This window comes from Saccopteryx leptura, chromosome 10 (assembly GCF_036850995.1).
Source record: "Saccopteryx leptura isolate mSacLep1 chromosome 10, mSacLep1_pri_phased_curated, whole genome shotgun sequence".
In the NCBI taxonomy this organism is placed as follows: Eukaryota; Metazoa; Chordata; class Mammalia; order Chiroptera; family Emballonuridae; genus Saccopteryx; species Saccopteryx leptura.
This window is the reverse complement of record NC_089512.1, coordinates 6,724,941-6,752,652: the sequence shown is the minus strand read 5'-3', so window position 1 is coordinate 6,752,652 and position 27,712 is coordinate 6,724,941. Positions and strand designations below refer to the sequence as shown.

The 27,712-nt window shown below is 48.2% G+C and overlaps 1 protein-coding gene and 1 long non-coding RNA gene across 2 annotated transcripts in view; one reads left to right on the top strand and one right to left on the bottom strand.

Annotated features, from left to right (window-relative positions):
• The window catches only part of IHO1 (interactor of HORMAD1 1), a 29,740-nt gene extending 10,407 nt beyond the window's left edge, over nucleotides 1-19,333 (top strand). The window contains exons 4-8 of the mRNA XM_066351032.1: nucleotides 3,082-3,245; nucleotides 5,470-5,518; nucleotides 5,703-5,790; nucleotides 17,760-17,863; nucleotides 18,152-19,333. Coding sequence (XP_066207129.1) covers nucleotides 3,082-3,245; nucleotides 5,470-5,518; nucleotides 5,703-5,790; nucleotides 17,760-17,863; nucleotides 18,152-19,333 — 1,587 coding nt within the window. The remainder of the gene's footprint in view (nucleotides 1-3,081; nucleotides 3,246-5,469; nucleotides 5,519-5,702; nucleotides 5,791-17,759; nucleotides 17,864-18,151) is intronic.
• LOC136382120 (uncharacterized) lies at nucleotides 19,242-25,253 on the bottom strand. The gene is made up of 2 exons (XR_010747199.1): nucleotides 25,127-25,253; nucleotides 19,242-19,371 (listed from the first exon to the last, which is right to left on the bottom strand). It is a non-coding gene; the product is annotated as an uncharacterized lncRNA (long non-coding RNA).
• Nucleotides 25,254-27,712: the final 2,459 nt, after the last annotated feature.

The window sequence follows — 27,712 nt, the reverse complement described above, 5'->3', positions numbered from 1 at the left end:
GTTAGAAGCAGGGAGGCAGCCAGACTCCCACATGTGCCCAACCAACCGGGATCCACCCGGCATGCCCACCAGGGGGCGATGCTCTGCTCATCTGGGGCGTTGCTCCACTGTAGCTGGAGCCATTCTAGCGCCTGAGGCAGAGGCCATGGAGCCATCCTCAGCGCCCGGGCCAACTTTGCTCCAATGGATCCTTGGCTGCGGGAGGGGAAGAGAGAGACAGAGAGGAAGGAGAGGGGGAGGGGTGGAGAAGCAGATGGGCGCTTCTCTTGTGTGGCCTGTCCAGGAATTGAACCCAGGACTTCTGCACATTGGGCTGATGCTCTACTGCTGAGCCAACTGGCCAGGAACACAAATTTACATTTTTTACTCTTTTTTTAACGTCATCTGTACAACAGTATATTCTAAGTGCCCGTAGTAATGTTCATTCCATCCATAAGTGAAAAAATTGCAAGTGAGGATGCCATTTAACAAGTAATATGGAAATATATTAAATAAGTTTTATTGTTTTCTGTCAGGTATTATTTAATATTTTTTCATTAATATTTTAAACCTCTTATAATCTAGTTCTGTGTACCTCTTTAATTGTTCTTATTTAAGTATTAGATGCATGAAATAATAAACTCCCTTTCAGTAGATTGTTTTTACATATGGTTGTTAAATTATTTGAATCTCACGACTGGTCATGTCTATGACCCCACACTCAAGCTGGAGACCCCACGCTAAAGCCAGATGAGCCCGCACTCAAGCCGGCGACCTCGGGGTTTCAAACTTGGGCCCTCAGCGTCCCAGGTCAATGCTCTATCCACTATGCCAGTGCCTGGTCAGGCTATCTATTCTATTATTTATAAAAATTTTATAAGAAAAACAGAACTTAAGGAAAATTGGAGTAAAGTAACAAATTTTATTTTATTTATTTATTTATTTATTTTTTAAGATTTTATTTATTCATTATAGAGAGCGAAGAGAGATTGAGAGAGAGAGAGAGAGAGAGAAGGGGGGAGGAGCAGGAAGCATCAACTCCCATATGTGCCTTGACCAGGCAAGCCCAGGGTTTTGAACCAGCAACCTCAGCGTTTCCAGGTTGACGCTTTATCCACTGCGCCACCTCAGGTCAGGCACAAATTTTATTTTAGATGGCTATTTTTTTCTAAGAACTTCAGGTGCTTTGAAGATTTTAATCTACTATGTTATATTATCTCCGTGAAGAAGATGAGGATTCTGGGGCCCAACCTAATGAATGAGGACCAGAATGAGGAACTAAGTCTCTGAGTCCTTGATTTTTTTTTTTTTAGAACAGCATGTGTCCTTTTATATATTTGTTTATTTTGGTCTAGAACTAGACTTTATATATAGACTTGCCTGCATCGAATAGAAACTTAATAAGATTAGGTCAGTGCTTTAAATTAGTAGGGTATGCTCTGAGATATTACAGTATAAAAAGTGGTGGCCAGCAATATGAAGGAATAAATGTACTCCCTAAATGTTTCAGAGTAAGACTTGAATCAGAATGCAGGAATTGGCTCACCATGTGTCAGCATGCTCACTGCCCAGTTCATGTCCAACTTACCAACAAGTCTATTTCACCAGCAGCTGAGCAACAGCAGTTGGAAATAAATTTTTTTTTTTTGTATTTTTCCGAAGCTGGAAACGGGGAAAGACAGACAGACTCCCGCATGTGCCCGAACGGGATCCACCCGGCACGCCCACCAGGGGGCGACGCTCTGCCCACCAGGGGGCGATGCTCTGCCCCTCCTGGGCGTCACTCTGTTGCGACCAGAGCCACTCTAGCGCCTGGGGCAGAGGCCAAGGAGCCATCCCCAGCGCCTGGGCCATCTTTGTTCCAATGGAGCCTCGGCTGTGGGAGGGGAAGAGAGAGACAGAGAGGAAGGAGAGGGGGAGGGGTGGAGAAGCAGATGGGCGCTTCTCCTGTGTGCCCTGGCCGGGAATCAAACCTGGGACCTCTGCACGCCAGGCCGACGCTCTACCACTGAGCCAACCGGCCAGGGCCGGAATTAAACTTATTAATATGAAAACTTGAACACATCATCTCAGGGACAGGGTAAATAATTCTCTGTAAACAAACAGATGGTTGCCAGAGGCAGGGGAGGGTAGGATGTTGGGCAGAAAGGGGGAAAGGGATTAAGAAGTACAAACTTCCAGTTATAAAATAAGCCACAGGAATGTAATGTACAGCATGAAGAATAGAGTCAATAATATTATTAGCCTGACCAGGCGGTGGTGCAGTGGATAGAGCGTCGGACTGGGATGTAGAGGACCCAGGTTTGAGACCCTGAGCTCGCCAGCTTGGGCGTGGGCTCATCTGGTTTGAGCAAGGCTCACCAGCTTGAGCCCAAAGTCACTGGCTCAAGCAAGGGGTCACACAGTCTGCTGTAGTCCCCCCCCCACCCCCCACCCCACCCCCACCCCCGTCAAGGCACATATGAGAAATCAATCAATGAACAACTAAGGAGCCGCAACGAAGAATTGATGTTTCTCATCTCTCTCCCTTCCTGTCTGCCTGTCCCTATCTGTTTCTCTCTCTGACTCTCTGTCTCTGCCACAAACAAAAGAGAAAAAAAAAAGAGAAAAAAAATTATTATAACTGTGTAACATGACAGATGGTTACTAGAGTTATGGTGGTGATCAGTCACTTTATAAGGTATATAAATGTTGAATCACTATGTTGTACACCTGAAACTAATATATTATATATCAAATATAACTTAAATTTTTAAAAATTATATAATTTTTAAAATTTATATAAATAAAATAGTTGAGTTGATGAAAAAAATAACTATTGTTGCCTTTAAATTTATATAATTAATTTTAAGCCATTTTTAGCTGACATTTTATATATCTCTGGCCTGGTAAGACAGAAACTGTATTAATGAAAAGAGTTGCTTTATTTTAATATAATTTTTTTTTGCATTTATGAAATAAAAAGAAAATACTATATTCTATGTTGTTATTTAGTGTTGTGGTTTGCACTTAATTATGACTCTGCATTGTACAGAATATAGTGAATGTTACAGGTATTTTTACATGTGAAATACTATAATGATTTTTTTTTTAATTTAACAGAATGAACCTAGTATTTTCACAAAGTACCAGACAAAACCCCAGCTGTTTGGAGATGATACAAAAGATGGAGGCTTATTTCCTCTTCCTTTATCAGCTGGAAAATCAAAAGGCCTCTTAGATCAATTTGAGGAGAAAAAGAAAACAGCAAAAGACAAATGTGACAGGTACACAAACCTTTCAAGTAGACAAGACAGCTCTTCTTTTATGAGGGAAACATTATGGAATGCCAATAGTAGAATAGTTCAATTTTAGTATGATTTCACTCTTGCTTTTATAGCTCATCTAATAATTACTCAATTTGCTTTCTTGTCAGTATAACTTATGGCAGATTTGAATATGGCTGCCATAGTTTTGGCCCCTCTGAGTAGTGAGTTAAGGACTTCTTAGAGATATACAGCCCTGGCTGGCTTGCTCAGGAGTAGAGCATTGGTCCAGCATGTGGCTGTCCTGGGTTTAATTCCTGGTCAGGGCACACAGGAGAAGCAACCAAGTGCTTCTCTACCCCACCCGCTCCCCTTTTTCTCCCTCTCTCTCTTCTCCTCCTGCAGCCATGGTTTGATTGGTTCAAGCTCATCAACCTTGGGTGCTGAGGGTGGCTCTGTGGAGCCTCCACCTCAGTGCTAAAAATAGCTCAGTTTTGAGCATGGCCTCAGATGGGCAGAATATCAATCCCAGACAGGGGTTGCTGGGTTGATCCTGGTCAGACACATGTGGGAGTCTCTCTACCTCCCCTCCTCTCACTTGGAAAAGAAAAAAAAAGAGAAATGCAATAGTAAAATAGTTTTATATTTATTCTACCCCAAATTCTGCCCTTTAACTTGTTTTAAGATTATTGGAATTAGAAAATTAGAAAACATTATTTGTTTTAGGGTCAAGAACATAGCACATGAATTCTCAAGTCACAGTTCAGGCTGAACTTCTCGTCACAGTTCAGGCTGAATTTCTCACTTGAAATGTTGCTGTTTTTTCAAATATACCCTAAAATTTATACATATTCATATTTTCTAGTATTATATTGATTTTAAAGACAAATATGTTGGATAAATTAGAGCTGCAATATTGTTAAAGAAGTTGAAGTTACAGAGGAAATTAACTTGTTCATTTCTTGGTTGTAAGTTATTATCAAGGCAGCATCTTTAGATATCACAGAAATTGTAACACCCCAGAAGTGATGTTTATTATACTGCTCACAAAAATGAGGGGATATTTCAAAATGAGTATGAAGCTATAAGATATCCCCTCACTTTTGTGAGCAGTGCATTCTGTGACAATGAAGGGGTATTGCTTACACCACTGTCAGTGCTTTGATATTGAAAGAGCTGGAATTTCTTAAAATAATTCCTAGATTAAGTATCTTTTATAGTGTATAACTATCTTCCTTTAGTTAGGAAAGCTCAATGCTCTGAAGACTTTGATTCTGTTGATAAATAAACATTTCCCAGACTTGACAGTTGTATATGTAGTCCATTGTTGACTAAAACAGTTATGCAGCATGTAACTGTAAAAGCCTGTCTATTCTACTGTAGTAACCACTTAAGTTGCTAAAGTTTAACCTCATTTAAGACAGAGATAGAGCCTGACCAGGCGGTGGCGCAGGGGATAGAGCGTCGGTCTGGGATGCAGAAACCCCGGGTTCAAGACCCCGAGGTCGCCAGCTTGAGTGCAGGCTCATCTGGTTTGAGGAAAAGCCCACCAGCTTGAACCCAAGGTCGCTGGCTCCAGCAAGGGGTTACTCCATCTGCTGAAGGCCCGCTGTCAGGGCACATATGAGAAAGCAATCAATGAACAACTAAGGTGTTGCAACACGCAATGAAAAACTAATAATTGATGCTTCTCATCTCTCTCCGTTCCTGTCTGTGTGTCCCTGTCTATCCCTCTCTCTGACTCACTGTCTCTTTAAAAAATAAATAAATAAATAAATATTAAAAAAAAAAAAAAAAGACAGAGATAGACCCTGACCTGCGGTGGCACAGGGGATAAAGTATCAACCTGGAATGCTGAGGTCGCCAGTTTGAAACCCTGGGCTTGCCCCATCAAGGCACATTTGAGAAGCAACTACTACAAGTTGATGCTTCCCGCTCCCCTCCCCTTTCTCCTCTCTCTCCTTTCTAAAAATTAATTTTTAAATATCTCTAAAGACAAAAAAGATACATTAAAAAAATTTTTTTTAAAGTGGTTTGCCTCAGAAATGGTCATAAAAGGTCTAGGTTCTCCTTTTTCCAACTGGACACTAAGGTTTTCCAGGGTTGGGTCTTCAACTCTGATCAAGGGCTGCTTGGATGATACAGGAAGAGGATGTCTTCCATGTTCATGGAATCCATTCTGTTATGTATTGTTTCAGTACAGTATTTCACAAAGATTTATTTCGTTTTTCTCTCCTAATTCTAGTGAGACTCTATACAATATCATTTCCCATGTCAGAGAAAGCATTCACAATGTAAGTATAGCTACATTTCAAAGAGAACATATTTCATTTTAAGAAGTTTAATAATTATATTGTATTGACTTTAGTTCATATAGAATAACAATATATCAACAACTTTCTAATCATTAAATGACAATTATACAAGTGAGTAAAATAAGGCAACAGTGTGAATTTTTCTTAATTTCGGGTTTCTTAGTTGCAGACATCTGTGGAAAAATCTGAGGAGCATCTCAGTTCAAAAAGCCAATCTATTTTGAATTCTTTGGAGACTGTGGCTAAGACATGTGAGTATCTTCTGTTTGAGGTTATCAGCAGAGGGCACTGGTGAGCAGTGAATGTGAACCTTCTGACCCTGGCCAGGTTTCTGCCAGCAGTGAGGTTCCATACCGCTTCAGGTGAGAAGCTGGGTACAGAAGGTTAGTCCTGAAATGATGTGATGCACACTAAACTGGAGAGTGGAGCCAGGAAAAAAAATAATAAACTGGGGCCCTGGCCGGGTAGCTCAGTTGGTTAGAGCATTGTCCCAAAGTGCAGAAGTTGATAGTTCGATCCCCGATCAGGGCACTTAATAAATAAACAAACTGGGTAGTGGGACCCACCTCTGTGTGGCAATGCCTATGTCCTTAGATGCCTTTTGTGAAGCACTAATCCTCCACCTAGTAACCCCCTGGTAGCTCTGCCAGATTTCTCATCTCATTGCCTGAAGTAAATAGCAACATCCCTGAGTTCCAAATAAATTGCTGGCTCTGCTGTCTATAAAGACACTGCTTCCACCCTGGCCATCAGTGGATGAAGCATCGTCCTAGCATACTGAGGCTGCAGGTTTGATCCCTGGTCAGAGCATATACAAGAAGTAATCAGGCCCTGGCTGTTGGATCAGGCCCTGGCCGGTTGGCTCAGTGGTAGAGCATCAGCCTGGCGTGCAGGAGTCCTGGGTTTGATTCCCGGCCAGGGCACACAGGAGAAGCGCCCATCTGCTTCTCCACCCCTCCCCCTCTCCTTCCTCTCTGTCTCTCTCTTCCCCTCCTGTAGCCAAGGCTCCATTGGAGCAAAGTTGGCCCGGGTGCTGAGGATGGCTCTGTGGCCTCTGCCTCAGGTGCTAGAATGGCTCTGGTTGCAACAGAGCAACGCCCCAGATGGGCAGAGCATCGCCCCCTGGTGGGCATGCCGGGTAGATCCCGGCCGGGCGCATGTGGGAGTCTGTCTGACTGCCTCCCCATTTCCAACTTCAGAAAAATACAAAAAAATAAAATAAAATAAAAGAAGTAATCAATGAGTGCACAACTAAAAAAAATGGAACAACTTGGTGGAATAACGAGTTGATCCTGCTCTCTCTCTTCCCCTCATCCCCCCTCCTCTATTTTTCTCTGACTCTGTATCTCATATCAATGAAAAAAAAATAAAAAGACACTGCTTCCTTAGGACTTAGAAATGAAGAAGCTGCTAAAAAAAAAAAAAAAAAGAGGCCCTGGCCAGTTGGCTCAGCGGTAGAGCGTCGGCCTGGCGTGCGGGGGACCCGGGTTCGATTCCTGGCCAGGGCACATAGGAGAAGCGCCCATTTGTTTCTCCACCCCCCCCCCTTCCTCTCTGTCTCTCTCTTCCCCTCCCGCAGCCAAGGCTCCATTGGAGCAAAAGATGGCCCGGGCGCTGGGGATGGCTCCTTGGCCTCTGCCCCAGGCGCTAGAGTGGCTCTGGTCTAGGCAGAGTGACGCCCCAGAGGGGCAGAGCATCGCCCCCTGGCGGGCAGAGCATCGCCCCTGGTGGGCGTGCCGGGTGGATCCCGGTCGGGTGCATGCGGGAGTCTATCTGACTGTCTCTCCCCGTTTCCAGCTTCAGAAAAATACAAAAAAAAAAAAAGAAATGAAGAAGCTGCTTACTTGGGACTAAGAAATACTCGTCACCTACTATTCCCCTTTGGTTTCAATGAGAGTTATTTTTGTGTGACAGAGACAGAGAGAGGGACAAAGACAGACAGACAGGGAGGAAGAGGGTGAGAAGCATCAATTCTTTATTGCAGTTCCTTAGTTGTTCATTGATTGCTTTCTCATATGTGCCTTGACTGGGGGGCTACAGCAGAGCGAGTGACCCTTCCTCAAGCCAACGACTTTGGGCTTCAAGCCAGAGACCATGGGGTCATGTCTATGATCCCATGCTCAATCCAGTGACCCTGCGCTCAAGCTGGTGAGCCCGTGCTCAAGCCAGATGAACCTGCACTCAAGCTAGTTACCTTGGGGTTTCGAACCTGGGTCCTCTGCATCCCAGTCTGACGCTCTGTTCACTGCCCACACCCTGGTCAGGTTCAATGAGAGCTTTTTTGTTGTTGTTGTTCAATGAGAGCTTTTTATAGTGACTCACAGCATCTTTTTCAACTTAAGTCACAGTTTGTGACTTGTGAAGTCCCCTGCTCTGCCAATTAATGATTTACACCCAGCTGAAACTATGGTCCTGGCTCTTCATAAACAGAAAGAGCCATTAGAGAGCTCTCCTTAGGCAGACACCTCTCTGGAACCAAGAGCTAACCAGCAGAATGATGGCTGTATCTGCACTTGTTTGCATTTGTCTGTGTTTATTTTCCATTTTAAACAAGTTGATGCCAACTTACTAAATGCCATGGGATAGATTGCTCATGATTTACAAAAACTAATGTCTTTGCGTGGTTTAAAAATTAATCCCCATATGTCTGCAGAGAAACACTGTACTGTGTTCTGGCTTCCAACCTGGCATCCCACACACAGGGCAACTGTGCGTCTGTTTGGAAACTGATTCTGGAAGCCTAGAACTGTTAGCTTCACAAGAAGGAGCAAGACAAAGAAGAGCAGCAACAAGGACTGCTTCCTTTGTATAACAGGATTGAGAAACTCATTTCTGAGTGCCCATGGAAAACACTGCTTTTGCTCTCTACATTTAAAACTGTCTGAAGTACAAAAAGGAAGACTGAGCAAAGCTGTGACGTTTAAGGTCCAGAACTTGGGAACGTAAGTGCCCAAGGCCCCAACACAGGGTCAAGGCAGAGAGGGGACTGGAATTGACTCTGCCTTTAGTAGGCATGGGGATCCTTACTGTCAGAGAGTAGGACTCAGGAGAGGGAGCCATGCTGATAGGACAAGCAGTAGCAAGCACTGTGGCATCATATTAATTAGAAAGCCAGGTCACTGTTGAAAATGAGCCCAAGTAGCCTGTCTTTAATCATTCCCTCTCTTGGTGTGTTAGCCATTGAGAGAAGAGCCTGACAAATCCTGTGGTACAGCCAGGCCCCGTCCAGCTCGCCTAGAGCGCTGTACTTCCCAGCCAGTGCCTGCTGCAGGCTTCCGTACCACTCACTGTGCTCCTGAGAAGGGGGTACACGGTGTGAGCAGGCGCTCGCTGCTGTTATATAACTGGTGCCTTCACAGAATGAGGTCATCCGCTTCCCCAGTCACAGGCTGCCTAGTCAACCGGAAGGATTACTCAAAGCCATTCAAGCTAATTCTTGTTCAGACACCAAGGTGCTCAGGACACCAAGGACCAAAGTAATAAAATGAATTACCAAGGCCATCCACATCCTACTTTATCTTGAGTTTAGGTGAGCTAATTAATAGAGAGCAGTACTTTCACCTAATAGGTTTCAGTTCTGTTGAACAATTTGATCATTAGGAAAATAAAAAGGAGAGGCTGCCATCAAAAATTAGAAAATAGACTGACCAGGCGGTGGCGCAGTGGATAGAGCGTCAGACTGGGATGCAGAAGACCCAGGTTCGAGACCCTGAGGTTGCCAGTTTGAGCGCGGGCTCATCTGGCTTGAGCAAAAAGCTCGCCAGCTTGGACCCAAGGTCGCTGGCTCGAGCAAGGGGTTATTCGGTCTGCTGAAGGCCCACGGTCAAGGCACATATGAGAAAGCAATCAATGAACAACTAAGGTGTCGCAATGCGCAATGAAAAACTAATGATTGATGCTTCTCATCTCTCCGTTCCTGTCTGTCTGTCCCTGTCTATCCCTCACTCTGACTCTCTCTCTGTCTGTAAAAAAAAAAAAAAATTAGAAAATAGTGCCCTGGCCCTGGCCAGTTGGCTCAGCGGTAGAGCGTCGGCCTGGCGTGCGGGGGACCCGGGTTCGATTCCCGGCCAGGGCACATAGGAGAGGCACCCATTTGCTTCTCCACCCCCCCTCCTTCCTCTCTGTCTCTCTCTTCCCCTCCCGCAGCCAAGGCTCCATTGGAGCAAAGATGGCCTGGGCACTGGGGATGGCTCCTTGGCCTCTGCCCCAGGTGCTAGAGTGGCTCTGGTCTAGGCAAAGCGATGCCCCGGAGGGGCAGAGCATCGCCCCCAGGTGGGCAGAGCGTCGCCCCTGGTGGGCGTGCCAGGTGGATCCCGGTCAGGCACATGTGGGAGTCTGTCTGACTGTCTCTCCCCGTTTCCAGCTTCAGGAAGAAAAAATAAATAAATAAATAAAAATTAAAAAAAAAAAAAAGAAAAGAAAATAGTGCCCTGGTCAGATAGCTTGGTCGGTTAGAGCATTGGCCCAAAGCACAGAGGTTGCCAGTTCGATCCCTAGTAAAGGCACATAGCAATGGACTGATGTTCCTGTCTCTCTCTCTCTCTCCCTTCCTCTCTTGATAAAAAAATCAATAAAACCAATCAATCAATCAATCAATTAATAATAGTCTGACCAGGCAACGGCGCAGTGGATAGAGACCATTGGCCTGGGACGCTGAGGACCCAGGTTTGAAATCCCGAGGTTGCTAGCTTGAGCATAGGCTCACCGCGCTCATAGACATGACCCCATAGTCGCTGGCTTAAAAAGCAAGGTCGCTGGCTTAAGCAAGGGGTCACTGGTTTGGCTAGAGTCCCCACCCCCGGTCAAGGCACATATGAGAAAGCAATCAATGAACAACTAAGGTGCTGCACTATGAACTGATGCTTCTCATCTCTCTCCTTACCTGTCTGTCCCTATCTCTCTCTTACAAAATATATATATTTGAAAATAACTTCCGGTTAAGATGGTAGTGTAGGTAAAAGCGGTACTCATCTCTCCCACAACCACATCAAAATTACAACTCAACTACAGAACAAACATCATTCAGAACCATCTGAAATTGAGCTGAATGGAAGTCCTACACTAGGGAATTAAAGAAGCCACATCGAGACTGGTAGAAGGGGCAGAGATGCAGACCAGGCTGGTCCCACACCCATGTGGGGCTGTAAAAATCAGGAGGGGTATCTTGGCTGCAGAGGTCCCCCCTGAAGAGCAAGGGGTACAAGCCCCATACCAGGCCCCCAAGCCCAGGGTTCCACTGGCAGGAGGAGAAGTCCCTATAGCTTTGCGCTCTAAAAACTAGCAGGGATTGAGGCTGAGGGAGATGGAGGCTGAAGTCCCAGACGGTTCTTTTTTTTTTTTTTAATTGAGTTTATTGGGGTTAACATAACTATTTCAGATGTCCAATTCTACAACATATATATATCTGTGCTCCTTATTGTGTGTTCACACCCCCTCCCAAATTTTTTGTTTTGTTTTGTTTTATTGGTTTGTTTGTTTTTTATAGAGACAGAGAGAGAGTCAGGGAGAGGGATAGATAGGGACAGACAGACAGGAACAGAGAGAGATGAGAAACATCAATCATCAGTTTTTTGCTGCGACACCTTAGTTGTTCATTGATTGCTTTCTCATATGTGCCTTGACCCGGAGGGGGCTACAAAAGACCGAGTGACCCCTGCTTAAGCCAGCAACCTTGGGTCCAAGCTGGTGAGCCTTGCTCAAACCAGATGAGCCCACGCTCAAGCTGGTGACCTCAGAGTCTGGAACCTGGGTCCTCTGCATCCCAGTCCAATGCTTTATCCACTGCGCCACCACCTGGTCAGGCCCAAGTCAAGTTTTCGTCCATCACTATTTATCACCCCTAGGCCCTCTTCCACCTATACCCCCTCCTCCCGCAATCATCACACCAGGCAGTTGTTTTTACAGAGACAGAGAGGGAGTCAGAGAGAGGGATAGATAGGGACAGACAGACAGGAACGGAGAGAAATGAGAAGCATCAATCATTAGTTTTTCATTGCGCGTTGCAACACCTTAGTTGTTCATTGATTGCTTTCTCATATGTGCCTTGACCGCGGGCCTTCAGCAGACCGAGTAACCCCTTGCTCAAGCCAGCGACCTTGGGTCCAAGCTGGTGAGCTTTTTGCTAAACCAGATGAGCCCATGCTCAAGCTGGCAACCTTGGGGTCTCGAATCTGGGTCTTCCGCATCTGCAGTCCCATGCTCTATCCACTGCACCACCGCCTGGTCAGGCACACCAGGCAGTTCTTAAAGATCAAGGGTAGTCAACCCTTTTATATCTACCACCCACTTTTGTATCTCTGTTAGTAGTAAAATTTTCTAACTGTCCACCGGTTCCACAGTAATGGTGATTTATAAAGTAGAGAAGTAACTTTACTTTATAAAATTTATAAAGCAGAGTTACAGCAAATTAAAGCATATAATAATTACTTACCAAGTACTTTATGTCGGATTTTCACTAAGTTTAGCAGAATAAATCTTTATAAAACAACTTACTATAGTTAAATCTATCTTTTTATTTATACTTTGTTGTTGTTTTGTTTGTTTGTTTTTTAATTTTTATTTATTTTTTATTTATTCATTTTAGAGAGGAGAGGGAGAGACAGAGAAAGAGAGGAGAGACAGAGAGAGAGAAGGGGGTGAGGAGCTGGAAGCATCAACTCCCATATGTGCCTTGACCAGGCAAGCCCAGGGTTTCGAACCGGCGACCTCAGCATTTCCAGGTCGACGCTTTATCCACTGCACCACCACAGGTCAGGCCTTTATTTATACTTTGGTTGCTTCGCTACCGCCCACCATGAAAGCTGGAATGCCCACTAGTGGGCGGTAGGGACCAGGTTGACTACCCCTGTTAAAGATAGATATGCATAGATGTAAGGGAAGGAACTGAACTGTCCGGCATCAGAGGGAGAGCTAGGGAGCAGCTTTCTCCCAGACAGGAGTGCTGGCAGAGGCCATGTTTCCTTTGATGAGCCCTCCCTACATAGAACCACAGGCAGCGCCATATCTGAAACTCCATTAATCTGACTCACACTGTTTGCCCTGCCCTGGTGATTCTCTGAGACCCTGTCCCACCCAATTTTCAGTTCCACCTTAGCTGTTTCCAGTGGCCTTTCTGCACAAATGGCCCTTCTTGGTTCATGCTTCAGATTTTCCTGGAATCTCTCAAACAAGCAGCATCTGGCCTCAGCATGCCCCTTACCTCTCCCTAAGTGGGCCCGGGCCCAGGCCCAGCACTTGCAGTAGCGTTCCTTGCTTTTACAGCTTGGCTTTGCCTGGTCACCTCCAAGCCCAGTACAAGCAGCAGCCATCCGAAGATCACTTTGTAGCTTATACCAGACAGAACACAGGTGGTGGCTTGGAGACCTTGTCCTCCTTCTAGGGGACCCCAGAGCCAGTGCACCCAGCTTCAGAACAGCACCACCACAAAACCACCTCCACAAGCAACACACTCAAGGGGTGGACTCAGCAGGCACCCAAGCCCTGCTGAGTGAGCCTGCTCTGTGTGGTGGGCCCCTGCACGGCTGATCCTCCACAGAGGTCAGTGGTTGGTGGTGGAGCCAGTCCTTGCAGCTGGTCAGCCCGGGGAAAATCCCTCCCATTGACATGCCAACAGCAGTCAAAACTCAACTATATGCCTGACCAGGCAGTGGCACAGTGGATAGAGTGTCGGACTGGGATGAAGAGGATCCAGGTTCAAGACCCCAAGGTCCCCGGCTTGAGCGCGGGCTCATCTGGCGTGAGCAGGAAAAAAAAAAAAGCTCACCAGCTTGAACCCAGGGTCGCTGGCTCGGGCAAGGGGTTGCTCGGTGTGCTGAGGGCCCGCGGTCAAGGCGCATGTGGGAGGGCAATCGATGAACAACTAAGGTGTCACAACGAAAAACTGATGATTGATGTTTCTCATCTCTCTCCATTCCTGTCTGTCTGTTCCTATCTATCCCTCTCTCTGACTCTCTCTCTGTCCCTGAAAAAAAACCCCAAAAACTCAACTATAAGAGCAGGGTGTAGCCTGACCTGTGGTGGCGCAGTGGATAAAGCGTTGACCTGGAATGCTGAGGTCACCGGTTCAAATCCCTGGGCTTGCCTGGTCAAGGCATATATGGGAGTTGATGCTTCCTGCTCCTCCCCCCTTTCTCTCTCTCTCTCTCTCTCTCTCTCTCTCTTCCACTCTAACTCTCTCTCCTCTCTAAAATGAATAAATAAATAAAATAAAATAAAATAAAGTAATTGCTGGTAGATATCTATTTAGAAAAAAAAAAAAAAAAGAGCAGGGTGTACACAGCCCACATGGGGGGCATATCTCAAGTGCCCACCTTGGGTGATTGAGGAGGCTGTGCCACTGGACCCCACAGAACACCTACTACAGCAGGCCACTCCACCAAGTCTGGGAGACATAGCAGTTCTACCTAATACATAGAAACAAACACAAGGAAGCTGCCATAGTGAGGGGACAAAGAAACATGTCCCAAATAAAAGAACAGGACAACACTCCAGGAAAAGGACTAAACAAAATAGAGACAAGCAACCTACTAGATGCTGTAAGAATGAGACGGCACTCGAACACCAGGTGTGCAGGCTTTAATAGAGGAGAAAGATCTGCCGGGGCGCTCCTCCGAAAGAAGGGCCCCAAAACATACTGAGGTAAAACTTTATGGGGTTGGGGATAGCCTCAAGCAAGGGTGTGCTGGTATGTTCGGCTTTCTGGAATACTCCTCTTTGGGGTGATTGACCAGCTTCCTGGAATTCCTTTGTTCCAGGAGCGATTGTTTGATAATTAAGGGTGGGGTCAGGCAGCCAAGCGGAACAGCAAAAGGGCAGTTGTAATTCATGTATCTATCAGATGCAGAGTTCAAAACATTGGTTATAAGGATGAAATTAGTGAGAACCTCAATAGCATCAAAAGAGGACCAGTCAGAAATGAAGGGTGCACTAACTGAAATGAAGAATTTACAGGGAGCCTGATCAGGCGGTGGTGCAATAGATAAGAGTGTTGGCCTGGGACACTGAGGACCCAGGTTCAAAACCCCAATGTTGCTGGCTTGAGTGAGGGCTCACCAGCTTGAGCATGGGATCATAGACCTGACCCCATGGTCACTGGCTTGAGCCCAAAGGTCACTGGCTTGAAGCCCAAAGTCTCTGGCTTGAGCAAGGGGTCACTGGCTCAGTTGTCCCCAGGGCACATATGAGAAAGCAGTCAATGAACAGCTAAGGTACCACAACGAAAAACTGATGCTTCTCATCTCTCTCCCTTCCTGTCTGTCTGTCCTTGTCTGCCCGCCCCCCAATCACTAAATAATAATAATAATAATAATAATAATAATAATTTACAGGGAATCAACAGTAGAGTGGATAAAGCCAAGAATCAAATCAGCGATTTGGATTATAAGGAAGCAAAAAAAAATTTTTTTTTTCACCCAATCAGAACATCAAAAAGAAAAAAGAATCCCAAAAAGTGAAGCTAGTGAAAGTGTCCTCTGAGACAATTTAAGCGTACCAGCATTCGCATCATGGGGGTGCTGGTGGAGAAGAGAGCAAGAAATTGAAAACCTATTTGACAAAATAATGATGGAAAACTCTGTTTACAAGGAGACAGAGATATTATCCAGAGTATAGAAATGGATTTAAAATGACATTTTTTACAAAAAGCCTAAGAATATCTGTTTATAACCTAAGGCAGAAATGAAATGAGTCCCCTTCTAGAGAGCATACACACACCTACATACACACGTGCACACACAGAGGAGCTATATATGTGGATATGCATATGTATTAATGCAGAATTCTAGAAACTGCTCATAATGTTAAATCCAGGAAGTGGAACCAAGGTCTGCATGGGAGAGGTTTGATGATTTTTCATTGTGTTATTCTGTTATGGCTTTGGGTTATTTTCAGAAATAAACTTTTTAAAAGAAGAAGAAAAGATAGACTTTGGAAGTAATGAGCTTAATACAAAAGCCCCTGTAAAGGTTTCCCGGGGGACAAGGAAAGGCTATGTGGGAACACAGATGTTTTCTGGGCACTGAATCTAGACTTGAATACTGCTTGCCTTCCTCATTCTTTGCTTTTGTGGCTGGTAATGCTCACTGTTGCTAAGAAACATTGCTATTTAGGAACTCATCTAGGGTAAGATAATTACATCTGCTTTCTACTACAAATATCTACATGGATGTCTGGAAAAATGTTTGATTAATTGAGTTTAGGAACAGGAATCCAGGACTTAAAATATAAGTAAACATTCTTTTTCTAACTGGTTGACACGTGGAATTTAACTTGTATTAAGCAATAGGAGAAAACCGGCTTTCTAAAATTTTCTTGTTTTGTTTTGGGGTTTTTTTTGTTTTGGGGTTTTTTTTGTTTTGTTTTTTTGTATTTTTCTGAAGCTGGAAACGGGGAGAGACAGTCAGACTGACTCCCGCATGCGCCCGACCGGGATCCACCCAGCACGCCCACCAGGGGCATCGCTCTTTTGCGACCAGAGCCACTCCAGCGCCTGGGGCAGAGGCCAAGGAGCCATCCCCAGCGCCCGGGCCATCTTTGCTCCAATGGAGCTTCGGCTGCGGGAGGGGAAGAGAGAGACAGAGAGGAAGGAGAGGGGGAGGGGTGGAGAAGCAGATGGGCGCTTCTCCTGTGTGCCCTGGCCGGGAATCGAACCTGGGACTTCTGCACGCCAGGCCGAAGCTCTACCACTGAGCCAACTGGCTAGGGCCTCTTGTTTTGTTTTTATTGTGGTAAAATACACATAACATAAACTTTACCATTTTTTACTGTTTTCTCAAGACCACACTGCTTGTTTGTTCTTTGTTCTGGGTCTAACAAGCTCTTCCTTTGCCTCAGGACTTGGGCACGAGCTGGTTCCTCTGCCTCAATAACCTTTTCTGATCTTTGCAGGGCAGCTCCTTTTTCTCCCTCTGGTTTCACCCTAAATGTCTCCCTCTCTGATGGACTTATTTATCTAAGGAGGTGCCCCTACCTTCTTGTTATTATAATCCCTACCACTGCATTCACATTCGTTACAACACCGTTTGTTTGTGTGCGTGTGTGTTTACTTGTTGATTGTCATTTGGAGCTCAGTCTTGCTGCTCCAGATCCTGGACCAGGGTGGTGGCTGGAGGGTGGGTAGAGTAGCAGGGATAGAAGCAGAAGTGCTCCAGGCTAGGGAAAGAGCTGGTGGGGACCAGGTGGGCGGGTGGCAGGAAGAGCCTAGGACTGCTTAGGAAACATTGCTCAGAGATGCGGGGAGGCGGGGCCGGGGGGGGGGGATGTGAGCTAGTTTAAAGATTCGGCTTCAAGCCCTGGCCGGTTGGCTAAGCGGTAGAGCGTCGGCCTGGCGTGCGGGGGACCCGGGTTCGATTCCCGGCCAGGGCACATAGGAGAAGCGCCCATTTGCTTCTCCACCCCCTCTCCTTCCTCTCTGTCTCTCTCTTCCCCTCCCGCAGCCAAGGCTCCATTGGAGCAAAGATGGCCCGGGCGCTGGGGATGGCTCCTTGGCCTCTGCCTCAGGCGCTAGAGTGGCTCTGGTCTCGGCAGAGCGACGCCCTGGAGGGGCAGAGCATCGCCCCCTGGTGGGCGTGCCGGGTGGATCCCGGTCGGGCGCATGCGGGAGTCTGTCTGACTGTCTCTCTCCCTTTCCAGCTTCAGAAAAATACAAAAAAAAAAGATTCGGCTTCATCCCACAGCCAGTGGCGTGCCATCGAAAGCTTCAGTACGGTCCTGGCCAGATGGCTTGGTTGGCTAAAGCAGCCTCCCAATAGGCAAAGTTGCTGGTTCAATCCCTGGTCAGGGCACATACAGAAACATACTGATTTTGTCTCTCCCTCTTTCTTCTCCTTCTTCTCTCTCTAAAAATCAATTTTAAAAAAAGTTTCATTTCTGAGGGGGCACGATACTTGCTTTCTAGGAAGCTCACTCTGAGGACAGAGCCAAGAACGTACGTAGGTCAAGGAGGTGGGTGGTGCAGTCATCTGGGCATTAGGTTTCAGGGTCCCGAGCAGGTGCCACGGTTGAGTTTGCCCAGCCAGGATGTCCTCTGGGAGGGAGGGAGGATGGCAGCGGAGGAAGCCTCTTACTCTGGCTTCCTCTCCTCACCAAGGCCCACCTGGGCAGAGAGAGTCCCCAGCGCGAGCAGAGCCGGCTCGGGTGGCCATGCCTGGCTCTCTCCTTCCTCTTCAGCTCTGTGGCCTGGACACAGTCCTCATGAGGTGAACTGTCATTGTTCCATATTTAGTACAAGAAACTGTGCAGGCCCAGACTGACGTGGTGTTGGGAAAGACACAGGACAGAGGTGACCTGGAGCAGGCTGTCCTTGAGATGCAGAACAGACTGGCAGCTGTAAGTACAGCCCCAACCCTGCCCCTTGCGTGTGGTTTTGGCTTCATCACTAAGGCCCAGAGAGACACCTTTACTGTTGCAAGTTTTCAGCCAAGAACAGAGGCCAACACTACACAGGCCCTTAATGATGGGCCAGGGTAGGGCCCAGCTTCCTGTCCCCAGTTCCCCTGTGTGAAGCGGCCCTCGGAGCTGTGCTTGTCCCGCACCCTTCGGTTTGCTTGCACACTGGTTCATGCTTTCTGGGTGGCACTGCTTATAACTGTCTCCTTTCTCACTGCCTTTCCCCAGAGACAAGCCGAGTTTGTAGAAATGAAGTCCAGCCTGCAGCACCTTGAAGTTTTAGTCGCCCAGCAGAGTAAGGATTTCCAGCAGCTGTATGAGCAGCTTGGCCGGCTGGATGTGCCCGGTGTGCTGGCAGAGCTGAGGACACTGATCTCAGAGCGCCGGGTGCTCAGGCATGTGAGGGACAGCACTGCCCAGACCTCCCCACCGCAGACCCAGAGCCCCGGTCTCCCGCGGCAGGACAGCAGTGCGTCTGAGGACCTGGCTGTGGGGCCTGAGGACCTGGCTGTGGGGCCTGAGGACCTGGCTGTGGGGCCGGCCCAGGCGCTCCCTGCTGCGCGGACTCTTAGGACAGGCTCCCTGCCTCCTGGGGAGCTCAGTGGCGGCAGCGAGGGAGCCGAGAGAGCTGCTCTCCAAGAGGCCACACTGCCGGCAGCCAGAGGCGGCAAGAGAAACAGGTGCGTCAGGGACAAGGCTGTGCAGACTAACTGTAAGAATCAGCTTCTTACAAAAACAAGCGCGGAGGACCTCAGCACCGGCATCCGGGGCCGCCAGCCCCCCAGCCGCCAGGACCTGGTGTCCCAAGGAGCCTCACTGCGCTTCTTCCTGCGCTCGAACAAGTTTGTAACCAGCATTGAGAACACCCACCCAGAACATCACACCAGAGATGTGTTTTCATGTGACCCTCGTGAGCAGAGGTTGGTGGCCGGACAGGAAGGCAGAACTGGAGAGCACGGGTGGAAAGGCCGGCAGCCGCCTAGGAAAGGCCGCGGACGCAGGCCCCTTGCCAGGAAGCCGGAGCAGATCCAAGGCAGAACCTGTGCTCTCAGTTCTAAATGTTCCCAGCATCCGGGTTCTGGCTCACAGAGGTCCACCCTTGAGCAGCAGGAACCCCTTGCTCAACCCCTGCATCTGGGTGGCCCCAGGAAACCCACAAAGCTAGTCTGCCCTCTTCTGGAAGGAAGACGCATACCCAGGACAGCAGGGGCCACACAAGGGGGCCCCCTGCAGCTCAGGGGGCACTCTTCCCAAGATGACAATCCACTTTCTACCAGTTCCAAGGGGGAACACCAAATAAGCTGGTTCAGTAACTTCACCTTCGCAAGTTCTGAGTCCTCTCGGTGCAAGGAGCCAGGGAAGAATGTGCTCTATGACCTGGCCTTTGATAGCAGCGACGATGGCTTCTGACCAGCCCACAGTGACTTCAGCTGCTTTAAGGGTCTCAGCTGCAAAGACAAATTATAGAACACTTGGGCTGCAAACATCAGAAAACCCCCAACCCCACTTGGGACCTGCAGGGTTGGAGGTCCTGCTAGGGAGGGGGCAGATCCGGCATTCCCGGTGCGGGTGCCGCCATGACAGGGTATACGGAACAAGTGCACTTTAACTTCCTGGAACGAGGGCAAGTGCCGAGCTCTGCGGCAGCTGCCTGGGCGTGGTGTGCTGTGCTTCCACAGGCAATACTGGGTAGCAGAGGGTCTCTGAGAACTAGTGCTGTAGGAGCAGGACTCTCAAACACATCATATTTGGCCTTCTAAATATTCTCTACACGTGACCAATATCTTTCCAGGCCTCAGGATTTTTTTCCCTATTTTTATCTAGTTTTGCTGCCAGAGCACTTACATTTTTGGTCAGTGGACATATTCCAGGACATGCTAAGTCAGTCTTGTGAATAGAAAAATACAGAGTGTCAAAGCTGCCAGTGACAAAGAGGTGACAGGCACCAAACAAATGCCCAGAGCACCACTGTTCCCACAAGCCACATGATTCCACTTTGCTTTCAGGCTGTTTCCCCCGTGTCCTGTTCCCAGACACTCATTTAACATTAACGTTAACTTTAACGAGGGCAGCTCTGGGCCTGGAGCATTTCTGGACAGCCGTGGGCTTGTATGAGACTTTGGATTTCCCTTTATATCTTGCTCAAGTTTTTTATTTTTTCTTCTTTATGTATTTCTTTTGTAATAAAAAAATAAAGATAAAATTTTTAAAAGCATACTTCCTTTCCTTAAGTAGTTAAGCTGATCTCCCGTCAAGTTTACTTAAGGAAATCTAACAGGTAGTAAGATACACACAGCTTTGTAATCCCCTGGCTTCTCTCAAGAAGATTTTGAATAAACAACACCCTTCTTGAACTGGTTTTTCTTTTTCTTTCCCTTTATTGTGTAAGAGTAAACATCTTCATGGGTAAACGGCCTCCAGAGTTTGCCCATTTTTAAGCCAATACAGTAAATGATATTGGGACCTCTGAGCGGACCGTGACAGGAAGCAGTGGTTCTTGAGTTCTTATTTTTAATTATTTTTATTTTCAGGGGTGTTGTAGTGCCGGTTTCATACCAGTCTAAACTGAATCCTGCCCGCTATGCCAGGTGTAATGATGATGACTGTGGCCAGGCAGGTTCACACTGAATGTGGGCGGATGGTAAAAGAACCACGGAGGTGGAAGGTGCCGGGCCATTCCCATTTATTGGATTCTTGCAGAGGCAGGTGAGTGAACAGGCAGGGGAAACCTTGCAGCCGTGGGCCAGCGAACAGGAAAACCAGCCTCATGGTGGCAGGCAGCAATCCACCCTGAGGGCAGGTATCTGTAGCCTTATGAAGGGTACGCACACGTGGCTTTCTGCCACGTGCTCACGCACCAATCATGCAAAGTTGCTTGCAACGGGAACCAGAGAGCCAGCCTAACCACAACTGTTTTCCCCACAGGTGTGTATCCCACAAAGTCCAGAGAGTTTAACTTGCCCGCTTCACCTTTGGCAGTGGCACCAGGCACCCGCCTACGCTGCTCTTACACTCACTGCCAGTCCGAGGGCCTCCCGTGGCCTGTAGCTGGGGGCCAGAGGCAGGGGCCACAGGCCTCTCCAAGGCTAAAGAAGTGCGGACTTGGGCTCTGCCTCAGGCTGCCCTGGCTCTTCTCTCCTGGTGGGCCTCACTGGACGCCTGTTCACCCTGCCCTCTGCCAGCCTCTCTGCCTTCCCAGCTGGTTTTCTCCGCTTGTGCAAGGACAGCCTGGAGGGAGGGTCCAGCCACACAGTGGACTCCTTCCAGCTTTTCCCAGCTGCCCCCAGGTGGCCGCTGAGTGCCTAGCACGAGGCTTGCAGACCCGAGGGGTCTGTATCTGGAAATGTTTTATTACTCTAAGTTGAGAGTTTAATCATTTCAATTCAAAGTTGAGGCCTTGTTGAGAGAACCCCATCAGTATTTATGACTGTGGCCTCCTCGCTGAAGGGTCTGTTCAACTTTTAATGCCAATGCGGGACCCTCTAGAGTTCTTTGATTCTGCTGTGAGTTATGAAATCTTGTATTCCTCCAGAAGTATTTCATTTTGTCATGTAGTCAAAGGTCAGAGTAACACAGTGTTCCATGAGCTGGGTGTCTTTGTAGAATGAGCAGCAAATTTATCTTCTAACAAGGCTGAGTTAATTAAAATTATACTGCCTGGCAATCATCAGCAAAGGATATTGTTTCTTATTTTATACCTAAAGCTTTTTTTTTTTTTAAAACTACTGTGTTCCTGCCAGATTTGGTGAGCGTGACACAGCCCAGACATGTCCCTGGAACATGCAATGTTTTTTGGCTCTTTGGATGCTGACAGAGATTTGGCTACAAGGGGGCGGATGTGGTGGGAGGTCCATGGGCCAAGCCAAGAGCCACCTAGTCTGAGGATGAAAATGAAGCCAATGCCAGCACCTGTCTTAACATTCAAGTATCATATGTCACCTATTGAGCGGCCTTTCTCTGACCTCTTGGGTGATTTTTTTTTTCCATTGATTTGAGAGAGAGATAAAGGGAGGGAGGAGGGAGAGCGAGAGAAGCATCAACTTGTTGCTCCACTTAGTTGTTCCATTTAGTTGTGCATTCATTGATTGCTTCTCCTAAGTGCCCTGACAGGGGAATCAAACCCACGACCTTCTTGTGCTGGGACGACCCTTTATATACAGATCCACCGGCCAGGGCCTGACCTCTCCTCTTCTTAAGCTCACCCTGCTCACCGCCCGTTCTCCTCTGTTTTTATTGTCTCCTCCAGCTCCATCAGAAAGGAATGGGGAGTGGAATGTAAACTCCAGTGGATCAGCAGCTGCCCCGTCCCCTGCACCCTCAGCATCCCAGGGAGCGTCTGACACTCGCAGACACTGATATTTACTGAGGCCGGGGTTGCTTGCTCACCACTGAAACAGCTCCCTGCAGCCTGGTCTGGAAAGCTGAGCTCTAGCATCCCTGGTGTGATGCCAGTGGTCAGTGGTCGAGGCCAGGCAGGTACACACTGGATTTGGGCAGATGGTAGAGGAACTGAGGAGCTGGAAAGCGTCGGGCCATTCTCATTTATTGGAGGCTCACAGAGGCGAGAGAATAAAGGAAAATTGCTCTTCTCAGTGGAGGGCAAGGGATTAGGAACACCTGCTCCGCACAGCTGCAGCTGAGGGAGTCAGGGGACCACAGCTCGCGGTGGCCGGAGAGCGAGCTGGGAGAAGCCCATGAGGGAAAGCACCCATAGCTTTTCATGGAGACACACGTGGCTCTCTGCCACGTGCTCATGCACTAATTGGGCAAAGTGCTTCCAGCCGGGAAGGCAGCGAGTAAGCCTAACAGCTGTTTTCCCCTCACCTAGAAACTTGAACCAGAAGCAGGTTCTTGCTGAGGGGTCTCTTGAAAGATGCCCACTTCCCTCCCAGGCCAGCTCCTCAGCAACCCCTCTCCACTCAAGTGCCCAGAACACAACAGCGTTTCTGCCCTCAAAAAAGATTGTTTCTTCCTACAAAGGATGAGCAGTTTTGAAAACTTTTTCATGCCAGAACTTAGGCCAAAACTCTTCATCATATCAGGCATTTTCCAGCTGGCCTGCTATAGAGAGTCTTTCCCCACTAGGGCTGGGATCCATTATTGTCAAGTGGATTTCCAGAGTAAAATGTCCACTCTAAATATTTAGCTGGAACCTAAAATATTCATCTTCTCCTGCATATTCCAGGGAGAGAGCGAATCGCCAGAGCGGAGCCTCGGGCGGTCTGAGGGTACCAGCCTTTGCAGTGCCTGACACTCTGGCAGGGCCTCCTCATTTGCACACGCCCCCCTGGCCTTCATGGCCCTACTGAACGTCCTGTGCTTCAGTCAGAAGACGTTCCACTCTGGTACCAGCTGAGCCCCGGGCCTGGCCGTTTAGGAGGAGGGAGATTGACTCGAATTAGGCTCTTTTGCCAAGACTTTCAACAACTCCCTTTATCATTAACGACTCACAACTCCTCCAGTGGCCAGTTGGGGTTGCCACCCTTTCAGCACATTGCTGGCTGCAAAGGTAAGGGGCACAGGTCCCAGGTTGCCAGGTTTTATTACTGGGCAGTTCCCAGCCAGGGCACACAGGAGAAGCGCCCATCTGCTTCTCTACCCCCCCCCTTCCTTTCTGTCTCTCTCTTCCCCTCCTGCAACCAAGGCTCCATTGAAGCAAAGATGGCCCAGGCGCTGAGGATGGCTCTGTGGCCTCTGCTTCAGGCGCTAGGATGGCTCTGGATGCAACAGAGCGATGCCCCAAGATGGGCAGAGCATTGCCCCCTGGTGGGCATGCCAGGTGGACCTTTCTCCCGGCCTCCTGACCCCCTTGGGCATGTCCCTGGGTTTGGAAGTAGAGGGTCCTAGAGAGTGTCAAGGAGCCACAGCAGGCAAGCCAGGAGGTGGCTCCTCTATTCCCCAGGGAGGGAGCGGAAGGCGGGGGGCGTGGAGCCCTGAGACCAGGCATGAGAAGGCAGCAGGCCTCTGAGCCCTACCTGCTGGCTGCAGTCCCATGTGGGCAAGGACAGACTAACGAAAGTGCCCCCGAGCTCGTCTGGCTGGAGTTCAGAGTCTGGTCTAGACCCACATGGCTAGACAGACAGGGCCGGCAGTGTGGGAGACATGGCCATTGGAATGTGCTGAGGGTAGGGTCTTCCTTTCCAGCCCAGTCATCCTGGAACTGTCCTTCAAAAGAATCCTTGTGAGTCCCTGGCCGGTTGGCTCAGTGATAGAGCATCGGCCTGGCGTGCAGGAGTCCCGGGTTCGATTCCCGGCCAGGGCACACAGGAGAAGCACCCATCTGCTTCTCCACCCCTCCCCCTCTCCTTCCTCTCTGTCTCTCTCTTCCCCTCCCGCAGCTAAGGCTCCATTGGAGCAAAGTTGGCCCAGGCGCTGAGGATGGCTCTGTGGCCTCTGCCTCAGGTGCTAGAATGGCTCTGGATGCAACAGAGCAACACCCCAGATGGGCAGAGCATTGCCCCCTGGTGGGCGTGCCGGGTGGATCCCGGTCGGGCTCATGCGGAAGTCTGTCTGACTGCCTCCCCATTTCCAACTTCAGAAAAATACAAAAAAAAAAAAAACAAAAACCCAAAAGAATCCTTGTTCTGCTCTCAGGCCTCCGCTGTGGCTCTCTGCCCTGTGAGGGACCTTCAGTCGGCTGTTGACTCATCTTTCTCCTTGTTCCTATCCCTTCTTCCTCAGCTGTCCCCTATGGGACCCTCAGCCTCTTCTAGGGGGTTCTATAGACCAGCCCTTGCCTTAATTATTTCACAGTCTACCAGTCCCAAAAGGAAAAAAAAAAAGAGTCAGTGCAGTGGACAGAGCGCCAATCTGGAATGCTGAGGTCACCAGTTCGACGCCCTGGGCTTACCTGGTCAAGGCCAGTATGACAAGGAACGAATGAATAGCTAGAGTGAAGCAACTACTTCTCATTCCCCACCCCTCCTCTCTCTGTAAAATCAATAAATAAAATCTTAAAAAAAAAAAAAAAAAAAGCCGGCCTGACCTGTGGTGGCGCAGTGGATAAAACATCGACCTGGAAATGCTGAGGTCGCTGGTTCGAAACCCTGGGCTTGCCTGGTCAAGGCACATATGGGAGTTGATGCTTCCAGCTCCTCCCCCCTTCTCTCTCTCTCTCTGTCTCTCTCTCTCCCTCTCTCTGTCCTTTCTAAAAATGAATAAATTTTTTAAAAAATTAAAAAGAAAAAAAAAAAAAAGGCCTACCAGTCTGCATATCCAGCTGGTTTCTAGTGACTTTGGTATTGACTTTGGTGGGTGGCAGCCCGGAAACTGAAACCTCTTCTCACAGGGTTGGACTGGCCCAGCTTTGCACATGCCTTGTGCTGTGGCGTGAATTTGCTGTTTGTGACTAGCAGGTTCCAAAGGTCTTATCCTTGACGCAGCCGTGTTTCTATTTTGATTCTGTTACTCCACATCACAGGTTGGTGTTTCCACAGAAACAATTCAGCAATTATTTGGCTTCCCAAGATGACTGCGGGAGAGAGAAGTAAATGACATAAAACACTTCCGGTTCCTCGGTTATGTCTATTAACGTCCTCCTGAGAAGGCTTTGGTCCCAGCTCCCTGCATACCTGAGGAAGTTTTATTTTTTTAATTTTTTTAAATTTTTTTTTGTATTTTTCTGAAGCTGGAAACGGGGAGAGACAGTCAGACAGACTCCCGCATGCGCCTGACCGGGATCCACCTGGCACGCCCACCAGGGGACGAAGGGGCGATGCTCTGCCGCGACCAGAGCCACTCCAGCGCCTGGGGCAGAGGCCAAGGAGCCATCCCCAGCGCCCGGGCCATCTTTGCTCCAATGGAGCCTTGGCTGCGGGAGGGGAAGAGAGAGACAGAGAGGAAGGAGAGGGGCCGTGGAGAATCAGATGGGCGTTTCTCCTATGTGCCCTGGCCGGGAATCGAACCCGGGTCCCCCGCACGCCAGGCCGATGCTCTACCGCTGAGCCAACTGGCCAGGGCCAGAAAGTTTTATTTTTTAATTATCTTTTATGATTATTTTTATTGATTTTAGAGAGACAGAGAGAGGGAGAGGGAAAGAGAGAGAGAAGCATTCATTTGTTTTTCCACTTAAATTGTGCATTCATCGGTTGCTTTCCCCTCTGTGCCCTGACTGGGAACCAAACCTGCAACCTTGGTGTCTCAGAATGACACTAACTGATTGAGCGAACTGGCCAGGGCCGGGAGGAAGTTTTATTAAGATAATGTTCTAGCCCTGGCCGATTGGCTCAGTGGTAGAGCGTCGGCCTGGAGTGCGGGAGTCCCGGGTTTGATTCCCGGCCAGGGCACACAGGAGAAACGCACCCATCTGCTTCTCCACCCTCCCCCTCTCCTTCCTGTCTCTCTTTTCCCCTCCCACAGCCAGGGCTCCATTGGAGCAAAGTTTGCCCAGGCGCTGAGGATGGCTCTGTGGCCTTTGCCTCAGGCGCTAGAATGGCTCTGATTGTGGCAGAGCGACACCCCAAGATGGGCAGAGCATCGCCCCCTGGTGGGCATGCCAGGTGGATCCTGGTAGGGCGCATGCGGGAGTCTGTCTGACTGCCTCCCCGTTTCCAACTTCAGAAGAAAAAAAAAAAAAGATAATGTTCTAGTCTTTTGTTCCCCCTCCAGCTGACTCCCTGGGGACTCACCTGCACTCTGCAGGTGGGCATAAGGCTGCCCACTGTGCTGAAGCAGGTGACAAAGCCAGGAAGCCAGGGATGCAGAAAGGGGGTCAACATCATCAGGGACATCAGGGAAATGACCACCCTTACTTACTGGTCTGGATGCTGGAGGCGCAGATAAATTAGGAAACAGAAAAAAACTAACCCCCCTTTTCCCTCCATGACAATTTTCTGCACCTGTGCTCATACTCACATTTTTTTTTTTTCCACAATTTGGAAACAAAGGCATTTAAACAAATTGCATTTTTAATTTTAGAATAACTTCAGATTTGCAAGAAAGTTGCAAAGATAGTGAGTTTGTGCATACCCTTCCCCCAGATCCCCTAATGTTAACATCTTACATAACTTAGGCAGATTTCTCAAAACTGAGAAACTAACAAATACATTTATAGTAACTAAACTCCAGTCTTTACTTAAATTTCAGCAGTGTTTTCATTAACGTCCTCTTTCTGCTCGAGGATACAATCCACTGCTTTTAGTCATTGTGTCTGCTTTGTCTCCACGAGTCTGTGACAGAGTTTGAGTCTGTTTTTCATGACCTTGACAGTCTTGAGTCCTGGCCAGGTGTCTTGTAGACTGTCTCCTGTCTGGGGGTCTGACGTTCGTCTCATGATTAGACTGAGGATGTGAGATTCTGGTAAGAACACCACAGAGGCAGAGCACCCTTCTCGTCACATCCTGCCAGCGGCGAGTGACGCCCACAGGACACCATGGTGGTGTTCGCCGTTAGCACGTAGGCTTCTCCATATAAATCTATTTTTCCCATCCCCTACGCTATTCGCTATTCCTTGGGAGCAAGTTACCAGCTCTAGCTCACCCTCAAGGGGTGGGGGGACAAGGATTAAGCTCCGCCTCCTCCACAGAGAGGGTCCACAGCAGCCCGTGTTACTTGGAATGCACTGTTTGTTGTGAGACGTGGTGTTCTGAATTTCAACTAGCCACACGTCTCTATCCAGACAGCCCTTTCTTGTTTTTATTTACATTTTGATTTTATTTTAAAATATTTTTTAAGATTTTATCTATTTTTATCTATTAATTTTAGAGGGGAGAGAGAGACAGGAAAGAGAGAGAGAGAGTGGGGGGAGTTGCAGGAAGCATCAACTCCCATGTGTGCCTTGACCAGGCAAGC